Source organism: Symphalangus syndactylus, chromosome 5 (genome assembly GCF_028878055.3).
Source record: "Symphalangus syndactylus isolate Jambi chromosome 5, NHGRI_mSymSyn1-v2.1_pri, whole genome shotgun sequence".
Taxonomy (NCBI): Eukaryota; Metazoa; Chordata; class Mammalia; order Primates; family Hylobatidae; genus Symphalangus; species Symphalangus syndactylus.
The window spans coordinates 151,054,010-151,073,187 of record NC_072427.2 but is presented as its reverse complement, the minus strand read 5'-3'; the positions used below and the strand labels follow the sequence as shown (position 1 = coordinate 151,073,187).

The window sequence follows — 19,178 nt, the reverse complement described above, 5'->3', positions numbered from 1 at the left end:
TCATGGATAGGATGAATCAATATTGTGAAAATGGCCATACTGCCCAAGGTAATTTATAGATTCAATGCCATCCCCATCAAGCTACACAATGACTTTCTTCACAGAATTGGAAAAAACTACTTTAAAGTTGATATGGAAACAAAAAAGAGCCCGCATTGCCAAGACAATCCTAAGCAAAAAGAACAAAGCTAGAGGCATCACGCTACCTGATTTCAAATTATACTACAAGGCTACAGTAACCACAACAGCATGGTACTGGTACCAAAACAGAGATATAGACCAATGGAACAGAACAGAGGCCTCAGAAATAACACCACACATCTACAACCATCTCACCTTTGACAAACCTGACAAAAACAAGCAATGGGAAAAGGATTTCCTATTTAATAAATGGTGCTGGGAAAACTGGCTAGCCATATGTAGAAAGCTGAAACTGGATACCTTCCTTACACCTTATACAAAAATTAATTCAAGATGGATTCAAGACTTAAATGTTAGACCTAAAACCATAAAAACTCTAGAAGAAAACCTAGGCAATACCATTCAGGACATAGGCATGGGCAAGGACTTCATGACTAAAACACCAAAAGCAGTGGCAACAAAAGCCAAAATAGACAAATGGGATCTAATTAAAGAGTTTCTGCACAGCACAAGAAACTACTATCAGAGTGAACAGGCAACCTACAGAATGGGAGAAAATTTTTGCAACCTACCCATCTGACAAAGGGCGAATATCCAGAATCTACAAAGAACTTAAATAAGTTTACAAGAAAAAAATCAAACAACCCCATCAAAAAGTGGGCAAAGGATATGAATAGACACTTTTCAAAAGAAGACATTTATGCAGCCAACAGACACACGAAAAAATGCTCATCATCACTGGTCATCAGAGAAACGCAAAACAAAACCACAATGAGATACCATCTCACACCAGTTAGAATGGCAATCATTAAAAAGTCAGGAAACAACAGGTGCTGGAGAGGATGTGGAGAAACAGGAATGCTTTTACACTGTTGGTGGGAGTGTAAACTAGTTCAACCATTGTGGAAGATGGCAGACAGTGTGGCGATTCCTCAAGGATCTAGAACTAGAAATGCCATTTGACCCAGCAATTGCATTACTGGGTATATACCCAAAGGATTATAAATCATGCTACTATAAAGACACATGCACACATATGTTTACTGTGGCACTATTCACAATAGCAAAGACTTGGAACCAACCCAAATGTCCAACAATGATAGACTGGATTAAGAAAATGTTGCACATATACACCATGGAATACTATGCAGCCATAAAAAAAGGATGAGTTCAAGTCCTTTGCAGGGATATGGATGAAGCTGGAAACCATCATTCTGAGCAAACTATTGCAAGGACAGAAAACCAAACACCACATGTTCTCACTCATAGGTGGGAACTGAACAATGAGAACACTTGGACACAGGGCGGGGAACATCACACACCAGGGCCTGTTGGGGGGTGGGGGGCTGGGGAAGGGATAGCATTAGGAGAAATACCTAATGTAAATGACGAGTTAATGGGGGCAGCAAACCAACATGGCACATGTATACATATGAAACAAACCTGCACATTGTGCACATGTACCCTGGAACTTAAAGTATAATAATAAAAAAAAAAAGATACAGCATTAAATTTTTAAAGACATGTAGGGATAAAACACGGTGATCATGAAGCAACAGAGAAATTCATTGATGAGTTTGCCAAGGTCATTGCTGATAAACATCTGACACTAAGTCTACAACGCCGATGAAACATCACTGTTTTGACATTATTATCCCAGAAAGACACCAATTACAGCTGCTGAGACACCCTTTACAGGAATTAAGGATGCCAAGGACAGAATAACTGTACTGGGATGTGCTAATACACATATAAGTGTAAACTTGCTTTGACAGGCAAAACCTCATGTCCTCACTGTATTCAAGGAGTGAATTTCTTACCAGTCATTATGCTAAAAAAAAAAAAAAAGGAAAAGAAAAGGCATGTATCACCAGAAACCTCTTTTCTGACTAGTTTCACAAACATTTTGTACTAGTGGCTCATGCTTACTGCAGTGAAGCTAGACTGTAAGATTTTGTTATTCCTTGACAACTGTTCTGCTCATCCTCCAGCTGAAATTCCCATAAAAAATAATGTTTCTACAATGTACTTTCCCCAAAATGTGACTTCATTAATTAAGCCATGTGACCAGGATATCCTTAGATCAATAAAGAGTAAATATAAAAATATATTCTTGAATAGCATGCTAGCAACAGTGAGCAGAGATAAGGGTGTAGAAAGTTTTCAAAGTAGTTTAGCATGGATGATGCCATAAATGCAGTTGCCAACACTTGTAAAACAATGACTGAAGACACAGTCGTGCCTGACACAACCTCTGGCCTGAGACTATGTTCAGTGTTGATGATGAACAATTGGTGATTTCGAAGGACTCTGTATATCATCCGAGGGAAAAAAAAAAGATATATAACCTCCTGACATATGCAAAAAATGTACCTCCAGAGTCTATCAGTAAGCTGGAAGAAGTGAATATCAAAGATGTTTCTAATATTGATAATGAGGCTCCAGTTGTTCATTCAGTATCAATGGTGAAATAATTAAAATGGTTCTGAATCAAGGTGACTTGATAACAGTGATGAAGATAACATTAACAATGCAGAGAAAGTGGCTGTAGATAACAGGATGAAAACATGTGATGTAATAGATTACTAAAGGTCTGGAGCAGTGTGCATTCATACCAAACAAGAATTCATGTCAATTTATAACATCAAAGAAAGATTTCTAAGACAAAAAACCATTGTTTCTTTTCTTTTTTTTTTTTTTTTTTTTTGAGACGGAGTCTCGCTCTGTCGCCCAGGCTGGAGTGCAGTGGCGCAATCTCGGCTCACTGTAAGCTCCGCCTCCCGGGGTTCACGCCATTCTCCTGCCTCAGCCTCTCCGAGTAGCTGGACTACAGGCACCCGCCACCATGCCCGGCTAATTTTTTTTGTATTTTTAGTAGAGACGGGGTTTCACCGTGGTCTCGATCTCCTGACCTCATGATCCTCCCGCCTCGGCCTCCCAAAGTGCTGGGATTACAAGCGTGAGCCACGGCGCCCGGCCGACAAAAACCATTGTTAATGAGGTAGATGACTCTAAAGGAAACATTTTTAAAAGCCATCCAGCAAAATGCTTCTTCACCCCTATAGGAGCTACTACTTGGTCCCTCAATCGCTTCTGATGTTTTACCTAAAGTCAAAAAATACAGTGTATAGGAACATTTTAATCAAAACACAGCATCATAGGTGGAGACAAAGCTTGCCACTGTTTGCTGTTGCTGTTGTTTAACATCTGATAAAGGTATTTTGGTGATGCTATTGCACTGCTTAGTTATCCTGAACACATTATCTTTTCACTGTATTAAATGTATGTCATACTTTTTACTGTTGAGAATTCATATATGAATATTCAGGCTGGGTGCAGTGGCTCACGCCTGTAATCCCAGCACCCTGGGAGGCCCAGGTGTGTGGATCACTTGAGGTCAGGAGTTCAAGACCAGCCTGGCCAACATGGTGAAACTCCATCTCTATTTAAAAAAAAAATACAAAAATTAGCCAGGTGTGGTGGTAGGCACCTGTAATCCCAGTTACTTGGGAGGCTGATGCAGGAGGATCATTTGAACCCAGGAGGTGGGGGTTCACAGTGAGCCAAGATCATGTCACTGCACTTGAGCCTGGGCGACAGAGCAAGACTCCATCTCAAAAAAAAAAAAAAAAGAAAAATATTATATGAAATTACCTTTGAACTATGTGTAGAAGGCATATATGAAACATAAATAAATTCATGTTTAGACTTGGGTACTATCTCCAAGATACATTATTTTATAGATGTGAATATTCCAACATTTGAAAAAAATTAAACAGAAAACAAAAAGTAAAATGGCAGATGTAGGCCGGTACGGTGGCTCACGCCTGTAATCCCAGCACTTTGGGAGGCCGAGGCGGGTGGATCACAAGGTCAGGAGATTGAGACCATCTTGACCAACATGGTGAAACCCTGTCTCTACTAAAATACAAAAAATTAGCCAGGCGTGGTGGCACGCGCCTGTAGTCCCAGCTACTTGGGGGGCTGAGGCAGGGGAATCACTTGAACCAGGAGGCGGAGGTTGCAGTGAGCCGAGATTGCGACACTGCCCTCCAGCCTAGGTGACAGAGTGAGACTCTGCTAAAATAAAAAAAAAAAAAGGCTGATGTAAATAATAATATAACATGCAATTAAATAATAGTATTAAATGTGAGTAAACTAATCCAATCAAAAGGTAGATTTTTCAGATTAGATTTTTTTGAAATCCAACTATATGCTGTCCACAGAAATACACTTTAGATTCAAAGATACAAATAGGTGGAAAGTAGAAGGATAAATAAAAAATACCATGCAAACATCATGTATGACAACAGTCATAAAAAAGCTGGAGTGGCTATACTGCCAGGCAAAATAGACTTCAAACCAAAAAGTGTTACTATAAAAAGTAGGGTCATTTTATCATGATAAAAGGGTTAATCCAACATAAAGATACAACAGTTACAAAGGTATATGCATTTGCAAGTGATGAAATTGCATATTTGGCTGAGGAAATCTCTAAACAATTTGCTGAAGGAGTGGCCTAGGTCCTCCTGACTGCTTAAATAAAACACAAGAAGAGAGAATGACTTAAAGACAGAATTGTTAAGCAAAAAAGAACCAGTACTTAAAGATGCAGAAAATTCTCAACCTACCCATATTGAAAAGAACGAGAAAGTCTGTTCAGAGGACAACACTAAGGTTGTGGCCAAATGATCATTTGATAAGATTAGTATGGATGTGGACCGCCCTGGCAGGAAAACTGCCAATTTGAAATGAAAAAATAGTAGATGGGAAGAAATGAAGGAGGGTTGGTAGACTTCTTGGACTTTTCAGGATGGGACCATAGAGCAATTCAGCTGCAAATGTGTGCTCTTCTTTAAGACAAGGAAGGACCCTAAAAGCAATTCAGAGATCATTCGGGATGCCTCCTTGGTTCAACAAAAGAGAGGACCACTGCCTTGCTTTCAATAGGCCAGATGGCTCATGAGGGCTGGACCTCTCAAAGCCCAGGGACTGTGACCAACCCCATCAGAGGGTCCAGAAGGCAGCACTTCCACTTCTCTGGAAGGCAGGGTGTCAAGCCCATCATTCACTTTGTAGCCTTAAGATTTCATGGAACTTGCTCGGGACCTGTCACCCCTTTCTTCCTTCCTTTTTCTCCCTTTTGGAATGGAACGTCTACCCTATGACTAGAACACCACTATATTTTTTAACTTTTTAATTTTTTTAGAGACAGGGTCTTGCTCTGTTGTCCAGGCTAAAGTGCAGTGACACATCATAGCTCACTGCAACCTCGAACTCCTAGTATCAAGTGATCCTTGTGCTTCAGCTTCCTGAGGAGCTGGGACTACAAGCACATGCCACCATGCCTGGCTAATTAATTTTTCAATTTTCTCAGAGACAGAGTCTTGCCATGTTGCTCAGGCTGGTCTTCAACTCCTGGCCTCAAGTGATCCTCCCACCTCAGCCTGCCAAGTAGCTGGGATTACAGGCACAAGCCACCAAACTCAGACCACCATTGCATTTTGGAAGCACATATTTGGTTTCACAGGGTCACAGCTGGAGGAGAATTTGCCTCAGGATGAATCATACCTTGGGCTCAACTGCATCTGATGTAGATAATATTTAGATGAGATGTTGGACTTTAAAGTTGATGCTGGTATCAGTTAAGCTTTGGGGTGATTGGGATAAAATGAATGTAATTTGCATGCAAGGAAGACACAAATTTTTTGTGGAGGGAAGGGCCAGGGCCAGAATGTTATACACTAAACGTTTGTGTCCTTGCCAAATTGTTATGTTGAAATTCTAACTCCTAATGTGATGATATATGAAAATGGGGCCTTTGGGAGGTGATTAGATCAGGAAGGCAAAGTCCTCATAAATGGCATTAGGGCTTTTTTTAATTTTTGCCAATCTGATAGAGGGGCAGTATTGTGGTTCTATTTTCCATTTCCCTAAAGAAGAATGATGTTGAACATCTTTTCATGTTGTTATTTCCCATCTGCTTATCTTCTCTGGTGCAGTGTCTATTCATATCTTTAGCTCACTTTAAAAAATTGAGTTCCTTCTCTTGAGATTTCCGAGTTCTTAATATATTCTAGGTACAAGTCATTTATCAGTTATATGTTCTTTAAATACTTTCTCCAGTCTGTGGCTTATCTTTTCATTCTCCTAGAAGCATGTTTTCAACAGCAGAAGTTTTTAATTTTGATAAAGTCTGTTCTATCACTTTTTTCTTTTATCAATCATAGTGCTGGTATTGTAGCTAAAAAGAATCTTTGTGGCCAGGCGTGATGGCTCACACCTGTAATCCCAGCACTTTGGGAGGTCGAGGTGGGCAGATCACAAGATCAGGAGATTGAGACCATCCTGGCTAACACGGTGAAACGCCATCTCTACCAAAAATACAAAAAAATTAGCTGGGCGTGGTGGAGGGTGCCTATAGTCCCAGCTACTCGGGAGGCTGAGGCAGGAGAATGGCGTGAACCCAGGAGGCGGAGCTTGCAGTGAGCCGAGATAGCACCACTGCACTCCAGCCTGGGCGATGGAGCGAGACTCCGTGCCTAACCAATGCTAACAGAAACTACACCAAAGAAAACAAGCAGATGGAAAATACATGAAAAGATGTTCAACATCATTAGTCATTAGAGAAATACAAATTTTAAAATTTGAAAAAGATTTTTCTCAGCCAAGCATAGTGGCTCATCCCTGTAATCACAGCACTTTGGGAGGCTGCACCCAGAAGATTGAGACCAGGAGTTTTAGACTAGATCACCTGAAGTCAGTAGTTTGAGACTCGCCTGGGGAACATAGCAAAACCCCATCTCTACAAAAAATTTAAAAATTAGCTGGGCATGGTAGCATGCACCTGTAGCTACTTGGGAGACAGGCAAGAGGACTGCTTGAGCCCAGGAGTTCAATGTTACAATGAACTATGATCACACCACTGCACTACAGCCTAGGCAACCGAGCATGACTCTGTCTCAAAAAAATAAATATATATATTTTTTCTATTTTTTTCACCTGGAAATTTGTAGTTTTAGATTCTGCATTTAGGTCTATGATCCATTTGTAGTAAATTTTATAGTTTATAAATTTTTCTATACTATATATTTTATATTAGTATATTTTATATACTAGTATGAATACTATATATATAATTTTTATAGTATAGCAAAGTATGGAGTGACGTTCATTTTTCTGCATATGGGTGTCCAATTGTTTCAGCATCATTAGTTAAAACAACTGTTCTTTTCCCACTGAATCATACCTTTATTAAAAAATCACTTGTTTGTGGCTCTATTTTTTATTCTATTCCATTCCATTAATTAACTTCCCTAACTTGATGCCAATACTACACTGTTTTGATTATTGTTGCTTCACATGGAATCATTAAATCAGGTAGCATTAGCTCTCCAAATTTGTTCTTCTTTTTCAGAATTGCTTTGGCTATTCTAGGTCCTTTGATTTTTTTACTGGGATTGCATTGAATTATCAATCTGTCTGGAGAAAATTGGCATCTTAACAATATTGAGTATTCCAACCCATGAATAAATTACATCTCTCGACTTATTTAGGTCTTAATTTTTTCAAGAATGTTTTGTAGGTTTCAATGTACAGATCTTGCGAATCTTTTCTGCTACTTTCAGGCTTATTTCATATTTTTGATAGTACTGTAAGTGGAATTGCATTTTAAAAGTCAATTTCTGATTATATGTTGCTACTGTATAGAGATACATTGATTTTTATATATGAATTCCATATCTAGCAACCTTATGAAACTCATTTATTAGTTCTAAGAGCTTTTCAAAGATTCCATTAGATTTTACATAGGCATCATATCATCTGAATAAAGACAGCTTTACTTCTTCTAAGATTTAGATGCCTTTTTCCTTTCTTGCCTTTTTCCTTAGAACCTCCAGTAGAATACTGAATAAAGAATGGACATCATTGCCTTGGGAGAAAGTAGTCTTTCACCATTAAGTTGTTAGATAAAGGCATTCTGAAGATGCCCTTTGTGTCAGGGGTCCCTAAGACAACCCTCAGGGTTGATGATTTGCTAGGACTCACAAGACTCAAAAGTTGCTCTACTCATGGTTACACTTTATTACAGTGAAAGAACATAGAGTAAAATCAGCAAAGGGGAAAAGAATACGGGGTGAAGTCTAGAAGAAACCACATACAAGGTTCCAAGTGTCCCTTCCCAGTGTAGTCACATGGAACACACTTCATTCTCCCAACTATGTGTGACAGTATGTGCAAAGTGTTACCAACCAAGGAAGTTCACTTGAGCCAAACTGTACAGGGCTTTTACTGGGTATCAGTCATATAAACGTAACAGCACCTGTGTGACTGACCTGTTACTGAAGCTCCAGATTCCCAGAGGGAAAGCAGGTCTTCACCATAAACTGCATTGCTAGTATAAACAATCTGGACAAGCTGGTATAGCACGGCTCAAAGACTCAGGCATGCAAATACACTATTAAGACAAAAAATTTCAAGAGCTTAGTTCCCTGGAGGTGAGCAAAGGACAGTCATGGAAACAAGCTTAAGAATGGGCAAGGTTTGAACAACCCCAGCCTGCTGAGTTAACTCCCTTCCACATACTTTCCATCAGGTTGAGCAAGTTCCTTTCTATTCCTAGGTTGCTGAGAATTTTAATCAGGAATCGATATTCGATTTTGCCAAAGGCTTTTTCTGCATGTACTGGAATCACCATATAGTTTTTCATTTTAGTTTGTTTACCTGGTGAATTACATTGATTGCTGTTCAAATATTAAACCTTGCATTCTTGGAATAAACACCAGTTGGTCATGATGTATTAATCCTTTTATATATGTTAGATTTGAGTTGCTAAAATTCTGTTTAAAATTGTGCACGTATGTTCATGCAGGATATTGGTCTGTAGTTTTCTATGATAGGTTTTGAAATAAGGGTCTGACAGCCTTATGAAATGAGTTGTGAAGTATTACCTCCTCTTCCATTTCCTAAAACTGTGTTAATTAGTATTATTTCTTCCTTAAATATTTGGTAGAATTCACCACTGAAACCATCTGGACCTAGAATTTTCTTTTAGAATGATTTTTTTCTGCAAATTCAAATTATTTAACAGATGTTAGACTATTTGTATTATCTGTTTCTGCAGTGAGCTTTAGCAGTTTGTATCTCTCTAGGAATACGTCCATTTGATCTAAGTTGTCATACTGCTTGATATAAAGTTGTTCATAACATTCCTTTATCCTTTTAATGTCTTTGGAATATGTGGTGATGTTACCACTCTCATTCTTAATATTGGTAATTTGTGTCTTCTTTTTCTCCTGATCTGCTGGGCTAGAAATTTATTAATAGTATTGACGTTCTCAAAGAACTAGCTTTCAGTTTCACTGATCTTCACTGTTGTTTTCTGTTGTGGTGATTTCCACTCTAACCTTTATTTTCTTGCTCCTGTTTAACTTCTTCTTTTTCTAGTTTCTTAGAAAGCTGTGATTATTGACTTGTAACATTTCTTCTTTTCCAATACAGCCATTAATTTAGCTACAAATTTCCCTCTAAGTACTGCTTTGGCACCATCCTACAAATTTGATATGTTGTTTTCATACTTTCTATTTTCTCTTTTCATTTCTTTAACCCATGGGTTACCTTAAAGTGTTATTTATTTACCAAATGTTTGGGAATTTTACAATCTTTCTGTTACTGGTTTCTAACTTAATTCCATTTAGGTCAGAAAGCACATCTTGCTTGACTTCAGTTCTTTCAAATGTACTGAGATATGTTTTATGGGCCAGAATATGGTATATATTTTTACACGTTCTCTATGTAGTTGGAAAAAAAGAAAACCCATGTATTCAGCTGTTGATGGGTGAATTGTTCCATAAATGCCAAGCAGATCAAGTTAGTTGATAGTGGTGTTAAAGTTCTTTATACTGTTGCTCCTTTTCTATCTGCTCATTCCATCAATTATTTGGAGAAAACTACTGAAATCTCCAGTTAACTGGGTATCTATTTCTTATTGCTGTTCTATTAATTTTGTTTCATGTATTTTAAAGTTCTAATATTGGATGTCTAAAATATCTAGGATTGTTTCTGGTTAACTGATCTCTTTATCATTAAGAAATGACATTCTTTATCCTTGATAATATCATTATCTCTGAAATCTACCTTAACAATAATAAACCACTCACACTTTCTCTTCATTAGTGTTAGCACTGTGCATCTTTCTCTATTTAGTTTTATTCTATTCATGTCTTTATATTCAAAGTGTATTTCTTACAGACAACTTATACTTGGGTCTTGTTTTTTTAATCCAATCTGAAAATCTCTATATTTTAATTGGGGTGTTTGATCCATTTATATGTAGTATGATTATTGATATGGTTAGCTTTGAGTTTACCATCTTGTAATTTGCTTTTTTTTTTTGGTCCCACCTGCTCTTTGTTCTGTTTTTCTTCTTTTTCTATCTTCTTTCAGATTGAGTGCTTTTAGGATTTCATCTTGTCTCCTTTGGTGGCTTATTAACTGTAACTCTTTGTCTACACACTATGTTTATTTCTTCAGTTTCTATGCTAACACCCACTCCAATTTAACTTTTCTAGCTTCTGATCCAATCTTTCCCACCCATCATCACTTATAAACAAACAAACAAAAGACACTTCCTAGGATGTCTAATGAGCTTCACATTACTAAATCCTACGCTCTTTTCAGTCCTCATCTTACTTATCTCACGGTAACATTTCACAGTTTATCCTCTGTCCTGAATAACTCTTCTCTTGGTTTCTATGACATGACACTCTCCAGATCATCTTATTTTTTTGTCCATAAATTCTGAATCTCCTTTGCACTTTGACTTCTCCTCAGCTTGTAACTTTTAGAGTTCCTCATGACTCAGTCCTAGCCCTTCTTGTTTTCTCTCAGAATCTTCAAAAGACGGTCCTCAGGGACTATGAGATCTTTCACAGGCATTTTCAGGGGCAAAGTAATGAAATAAATTTGTCTACATACATTTTGAAAAGTTGAAATGTAAGATTGATGATAATCTGCATGAAAATCACTTTATTTTCTTTAAAGTTACCATTCACTATAATATCCCATTATATTCACTCTCTGTTGATACATTCATATCAACCATAGTTAGCATTTACTTAAATATAGTAGTATAAAACTCAAGTAAACTTTCAGATTATTTTCACGCAAAGCACAAACTCCATTTGCTTTGTTGATAAGGACAAAGAAGAAACCAAGAGAAAAGACGCATTCCTCAGCTAAAACAGGTAAAAATTCTTGATACTGCTGAGAAGCTAGTCAAGTCAAATTTATGCCTGAGAATAAACAAGCTATTGACCAAAATTCTTTATTAAATGATTCTACTGGATGTCATATATTATCATGCAACACAATACAGAAGAGCAATTACTATCATGTGAGTGTTTTAGCATATATTTTGTTTTACAATTGGACAAACTACCTGTGGAGAAAATATAAATCAGTCCTTGACACATATATAGTATATAAGGTAAAAGTACTCAACAACTTTTTGTTTTACATATCAGTGAAAACTTATAGTACAGGGAAGACAGTTTTTATTTAGACAATGATACTTTTGTGAGCTGTGACATAAGTTGAAAAAGGTGCAACACATTCAAAATTGACAGAGCATGAAGTATACAAATAGCAAAAACATACACTGTTATATTACTAAAAGATTCTTTATATGAAACAGGAGTCAACAATATGCCTCCTGATTATAACTGAGTGTTGAAGGAAATAATGGAAATTAAACATCATCAAATATTGACTATTCAGAGTACGTGCTCTCAGATGTTGCAGAAGGAAATGGCAGCGTTTGCAAGATTATTCTTCCCACGCAAGTTTGCTGGCTGTCAAGGAAAAAGGTGCTGACAACTTTCTGAAACGAGGGATGAGATTTTAAAAAACAAAAAAATTCTTCATAACGCTGACAATACTAAAAAGTAATTCTATGTTTTCTAGAGTCCTGCTTAAGTGGAGTATAGCAGAGATACATCTAGAATTTTAAATAGCATGAATCTACTACTTCAATACCTGATTTTTAATGCTGAGAATAAGATACCATCTTTTTCAAAGTCACCAAGCTATGCTGCAAATGGCTCAATTGCTAGGATGTGACTCCTTCCCAAAACTTGATGGTTTTCTTCACTTCTCAGAGGAGACTGATTACACTATTTTGTGTATAAAGAACATGACTAAATGTTAAAACAAAACATGGGAAAATACTTTCCAGATACTGAAGAAGTCAAAAAATGACTTAAGAATCCATTTGTTAGTACCTTCCAAACATTCAGGCTGGTTGAAACATTCACCCTAATATTATAGGCTTGTCAATAATGCAACTGAAAGAGCACAAGATATAATCTTCAGGGAGAAATCTTCCCATAATTTCTCAGTCTGTATTTGACCTTGATATTCCAAAACATCTGACAGCGCCAGCAAACACAAGTTGCAATTCCTGACAATATATAATCGTGGCACAACATTTCCTAATTTATTAGACATACAGAGTAATCAAAGTGTGGTCTAACTTACATCTCAAACTAACTATGATCAAATGAGATATAAGTACTATGCAAGAAGTTGCAAAAAAAAAATCATCCTTCTCAATGATAATAAAAACATTAATTTCTAAAATACTGTTTTATTGGGGGCCGGGCATGGTGGTTCACGCCTGTAATCCCACAACTTTGGGAGGCCTAGAAGGGTGATCTCTTGAGGTCAGGAGCTTAAGACCAGCCTGGCCAACACAGTGAAACCCTGTCTCTACTAAAATACAAAAACTAGCCAGGTGTGGTGGTGCACACCTGTAGTTCTAGCTACTCAGGAGGCTGAGGCACGAGAATCACTTGAACCCAGGAGGTAGAGGTTGCAGTTAGCCGAGATCATGCCACTGCACTCCAGCTTGGGTGACAGACTATCTATAGACACTGAGGCTCAAATTTCAATTTCCAGCCCAGCCTTCTTCTCTGAGCTCCAGACTTACCTACCTAACCAACTGCCTTCCAAACGTTACTACTTGATGCCTCATAAGCATACTAAACATAGTGAGTTCAAAACCAAACTCCTGTTATCTTCCATATGGCTTTCCCTTTTCCAAGCTCAGTGAAAACATCTTGTTCCTGGCTGCCCATGCCAGAAAGCTAAGTCATCATCTAAGATGCAGCTTGAATTGATCTTCTCTCTCCCCACTTAGTAGTCACCTTCATAAGTGACTTCATAGTCTCCCCACATAGTCCGAAGTCACCTTCGTCTCTACTCTGGACTACACTATAACCTCCTAATTAGTCTTCCTACAGCCCCTTATCCCCCTCAGTATTAGTTTTCTTTTGCTGCTAGAACAAATTACCACAAACGCAGTGGCTTAAAAACAACACTAATTTATTTTCTTACATTTCTGTAGAAATCTTACATGCGTCTCAATGGGCTAAAATCAAGGTGAGTTTGATTCCCTTCTAAAGGTTGTAGGAAAGAATCTATTTCCGTGGTTTTTCAAGCTTCTAGAAGCTACCCACATACCTTGGCTTGTAACCTCCTTCATTCATCTCCAAAGCCAGCCATGTTGTATCTCTTTGACCATTCTTCCATAGTCACTCCATGTCTTTTGTCCCCATGTTCTACTTTTAAGGACCCTTGCGATTACTCTGGCACCCCCCTGGATAATCCAAGATAATCTCTTTATCTTAAGGTCGGCCGATTAGCTAATAACCTCCCCTTTGCCATGTAACAACATATTCACAGATTCTGGGTATCAGTATGTGGATATCTTTGGGAGGCCATTATTATGTCTACCATATTTTCTAATACATAAACTCATTTTCCACACAGCAGCCAGAGTAATCTTTTTAAAAACATAAATATGTTCATGACACTTCCTTCAATGTGTTACCACTCCTCTAAGGATAAAGTTCAAAATCCTAAATATATGCCACAAATCCATGCATGGCCTGGTTCCTACCTCCTGGGCTTGTCTTCCGGCGCACTACGTCCCAGCCACATAGGCTTCTCTCTTTTTCTCAAGCACCAAGCTCCTTTCTGCCTCAGGATCTTTGCTCACACTATCTCTGCTGTCTGAACAGCTCTCCCCACCTTCCAGCCAACCTTTACCTGGCTAATGCTTGCTCAATCCTTCAGATCTCTATAAAAGTTACTTTCACAGGGTGGCCTTTCCTGATTGCCCAGTCTAGTATTAGCTCCCCCTACAATGTCATAGTACTCTTTTTCTTTCATATCTTTTTATCACAATTTGAATTAAATGTTATTTGCATAATTATTTGTTTAATATCTGCCTGCCTGCACCAGACTGCAAACCCATAAAGGCTGGGGCCTAGTCTGTTCTGTTCACCACTGTAAACCCCAGGACTTCGCACTAACTGGCTTATAATAGGTGCTCAATAAATAAGTGAGTGACATTACATGTTATTATATGACCAGCAGGCAGGTAGAGTATATGCAGTGTGGATATGCTGGACAAAGGGATGATTCGTGGCCCCAGGCAGGATGGAGCACAATGGCATGAGATTTCATCACACTACACAGTACAGTATGCAACTTAAAAGTTATTAATTGTTCATTTCTGGAATTTTCCATTTCATATTTTCAGACCGCAGCTGACTTCTGGTAAGTGAAATTGTGGTAAGTGAAACCAGGAAAGCGAAACTAAAATAAACTAACAAATTACTAGAGAAACCCACATGTAGAATGTTGATTTTTAAAACCAAATTGTGCTTATTGATATCATTCATATGCTCATAGGAAGAAAAACTATTAGTAGTAATAAAATACAGTAGCAATAAGACAAATATGTCTTATTTGGGTGGCAAAAGAAGAATGTGGGATGATATGTGGAGGGTTCCCCACTTTTAACAAAAGTCAGCCTGCTCTGCTGAAATTAGCAAAATCACACAGGTTATTTCAAAGAAAACCCATTTCTTACAAATAAATGAGATCATGATATAACAAACCAAGTATATAAGACATTCATTAATGCCTTTATAATTCTCACAAACACACAAATAATCCAACAGCAAATTCTGATGTATGTGTGACGCAGGAGGGAAAATTCATAGTAGGAGCAAAGAATTATCTTTAGTCCATGCTGGTGCAACCACCATCATGAATTCAACAAATATTTATTGAGTGCCTACTATGTGTCAGGCTCTGTTCTCTAGTTGAAGATACTATAGGAAAAATAACAGAGCAAAACCCCTGTCCTTGTGAAGTTTACAATATAGTGAAAGATTTAAAACTTTGAGTAAGACATATACTTGGGTGGCTAAAGGGTTTGTTATGGAAAAATTAAGAAAGACGGATAACAAAAATGGAATAATAGCTACATAAAGATATAAATACAAAATGAAGGCTGTTGATGACAGATAGTGAAACTGAATATATAAGCAGAGAGCACATTCTCATTATTCTAAATTATTTTTGCTAAAATCAAATACAAGTAATTACTTTCCTCTAATGCAGCTGGAAGAGAGTATTATACGTATGAATCGAAAATACTAAGATGATGACTATTGTTATATGATGCACAAAAAGGAACCATAATGTGCAACTACCAAATCCAGACGAACCGACTAGTTTCTACTGGATAAAAACTTAACTTAAAAACATAGGGAAATGTAGTGATAAACTTTCTAACTTACCTGGAAATATATTCCAGATGAGAGGGGAAGAATACTGATTATAGGAAATTATTGCAAATATGGAAATTAGGGGTTATTAAAGTAAATTTACGCAGTTATCTCAGCATAGGAGTAGTTTGATATGTTTCATATACAATTATGCATTGTATAAAAGCTTTCAGTCAACCATGGATCGCATATACAACAGTGGTCCCAAAGATTATAATACTTTATTTTACTGTATCTTTTCTATGTTTAGATACACAAATACTTTCCATTGTGTTACAAATGCCTACGGTATTCAGTACAATAATATGCTGTACAGATTTCTAGGTTAAGAGCAATAGGCTATTCCATATAGCCTTAGGTGTGTAGCAGGCTTATGAAAGTACACTCTATGATGTTGGCGCAATGAAAAAATCACCCAACAACGAATTTCTCAGAACATACCCCCATTCTTAAGAGGCGCACGACTGTATTTAGTCCAACAACTTGCTGAAATGTGATTCTGCCATTTTTCCAGTCAACTCCTAAGTTGTAAATACCGTACATCTGCCACCTTACCAGGCAGTTTCAACCATAACAGAAGAATACTCTTGGCAAATAGATCCCACTCTCTGAGGGTTGTGTTGGGGCTCAGAAAAACACTACGCCAAAGTATGACACTTTGGCATGCTGAGTACTTCGAACTAAAAGAGATTGGAAGGCCTCCGAAGCAGCCTCGGAAGCAGTCTCTCCCTCTGATCTTCTTTTGCCCTTCTGTCTCCTGCCCATCTTTCGTCACAGAAGTGAGTCACAGAAACCAGAATTCTTCTTCCCCAAGGTGAGTGACAGAAACTAGGATCCCTCTCCTACAAAGCAAGCCATAAAAACTGGAACTATTACTGTAACTTTTCCCTGCCATTCTCTGTAGGAACTGGCCATAAATTCTCTAACCTACCTTGCCTGATAGTAGGTCGCTAAGACCCTCATTCCAGAAGGGTCCTTCCTCCTCCGTAGGAGGAAGAAATGATACACAGAGAGGCCAAGAAAAATCTGAACAAACAGACCTTGTTGGGTTTCCTCCCTCAGTTTATTAACATTAGAGTATATCCTTTGTCCAATCACATTTTTACACACTTGTCTATTCTTCATGGGTCCTACGCATAAAAATAGAGATCTCCCTGGTCTCTGAAGTGCCTGGTGGTGTAAAACTTTGATTAGATTTGCTATGCTTTTACCTTGTTAACCTATCTTCTGTTTTAAGGAGTGGTGGCTGTGATCCTTACAATGGGTGGTGAGGAAAGGTACTAAACTTTTCCGCCCCTACCTTGCACTTTAAATAAATAAATCTATAAAAGCAAAGTAGACAAAAATACATGAAGTCATAATGAAAATACCAGGGTCAACCAAGGAAGAAGGCAGACTTGCAGTTGAAATGCTCCAGATCATCACTTTGTCCACTGAACGAAAACATCTAAGAACATACAGTCCATACTCCAAGTTTTAAACGACTGTCCACCAAGAAGGGAGAAGGAGAACTGATGGCTCCTCTTAGGCCCATTCAAGACAAGGGGGTCCAATTCCCTTGCTTTAGACTGGTGGGACTGGCAGGTAAACCAGAGGCAAATGACTGACCACAGGTTCCAAGGCCAGTTACTCCAATTAGAAAGCAAAACACAAAGTTTCAAAAAACAGTGAAGGGAGTCGGGAGGCTGAGGCACGAGAATCGCTTGAACCCAGGAGACGGAGGTTGCGGTGAGCCGAGATCACGCCACTGCACTCCAACCTGGGCGACAGTGCGAGACTCCGTCTCAAAAACAACAACAAATGGTAAAGGGATGAGGCTGAAACGTCACAGGAAGTAAAATAAATAATTGTAACAAGAAGACAGTAAAGCACTGGAGAATCCACCGAGGCACTTCCACTGCTTAAAAAGGTACAGACTGCAGAAGCCAAAAGGCCCGGTAACTCCGGCCCCGAAACTCAACACCCAGACTGAAGAGAGCGCGGGGAAGCAGTTCCGGTGACCCCCTCCCGCCCCTCTCTCATCAACTCCGCCCCCTGGGCCCGCCCCGTCCCGCCCGGCTACTCACTGGATTCGCTTCCCACATAACGGTGACAAAATCGAGCGGAGAGAGCCTGTGGGAAGGGGCTAGCCGCGGGGCCTGGGTGTTGGATTTTTTTTTTCCCGCGGGTCACCGGGAGCGAAGGCACGGAGAGGCAACCTTTACGAAGGCCTTCCTTCTCCCCCTCCCTGTCACAAGCCAGCGTTTACAGACCACCCAACCTCCCGACTTCCGCCCGACGCTAGCCAGTCAGATCTGTCTCCGCCCCACTCCGACAAGCTCGCCCCGCCCCCGCACGCTTAACCGTACGCGCGCGGGCGGTCGTCCTGGGCGGGGCTTGCGAGTATCTGTGTGACGAAGGAGTTTAAAGGGTTTCTAGTCCAACTGTATCACCCAGTGATCTTAAAGCCACGGCTGGCTGTATTTCTTTCCTATGAAACAAATTTTTATTGATCACCGGGTAACGGCCAAGAGTCACACAGGCCTGGCAATGGCATTTGGGAGAAAATTCATAATCTTTCAATATCTTCATCCTCAAAATGGAGATGGTAGTAATATCTCCCTAAGAGTGAGATTATTGAAAGCATTTAGCACAGTATTTGGCACACAGAGTTCGATAAGTGATGGTTATTTGCTCACAAGGGAACCTTTACATACTGTCCCTGCCCTCACGAATTTTATAATCTAGAAAAGAAAGCAAAAAGTAATTTAGAAAAGTTAAAAAGTGCAATATGATTTATAGGTAATATGGTGAATAGAGAGTGCTATGCTAGCATGTTTACCTAGGGTAGAGTGTCAGGAAAGCTCCCTCAAGAAGTTTAAAACCATGAGGATGTATTCCTACTGATGTAAAGAGAGCTAACAGAGTGAAATAATCTTCCATGCAACAAAGGATCTACCCCATAGGAAATGAAAATTAAACAGCTCATTATAGATCCTTCTGGACTTTTCTATGCCTCTACACATTGAAAAAACAAATGTAATCAAAGAATACCTATAGATTTGGAACCGGATTTTTCTTTTCACTTTAAAGATTATGTGGATATCCTTCCATTCCATTAAGTTTAAATCTGTTTCATCATTTTATTTATTTATTTAGGCAGAACCTCCCTCTGTCGCCCAGGCTGGAGTGCAGTGGCGCCATTTTGGCTCACTGCAACCTCCGCCTCCGGAGTTCAAGCGATTCCCGTGCCTCAGGCTCCTGAGTGGCTGGGATTACAGATGTGCGCCACCACATCCAGCTAATTTTTGTATTTTTAGTAGAAACGGGTTTTCGCCATGTTGGCCAGGCCAGTCTCAAACTCCTGACCCCAGGTGATCCACCTGCCTTGGCCTCCCAAAGTGCTGGGATTACAGG

General features: G+C 38.9%; 1 protein-coding gene across 5 annotated transcripts in view; it reads right to left on the bottom strand.

The window, feature by feature from the left end:
* PARP11 (poly(ADP-ribose) polymerase family member 11) overlaps positions 1-18,099 on the bottom strand; it is a 62,561-nt gene extending 44,462 nt beyond the window's left edge. For 2 of the 5 annotated variants that reach the window (XM_055281061.2, XM_055281068.2), the window contains exon 1: positions 17,849-18,099. In XM_055281061.2, the coding sequence (XP_055137036.1) occupies positions 17,849-17,866 (18 nt within the window). In that variant the 5' untranslated portion in view covers positions 17,867-18,099. Of the gene's footprint in view, positions 1-8,477; positions 8,600-17,152; positions 17,752-17,848 lie in introns of those variants that run through there. The other 3 variants (XM_055281069.2, XM_063639952.1, XM_055281071.2) reach the window with 3 other exon arrangements.
* Between the last annotated feature and the right edge of the window lie 1,079 nt (positions 18,100-19,178).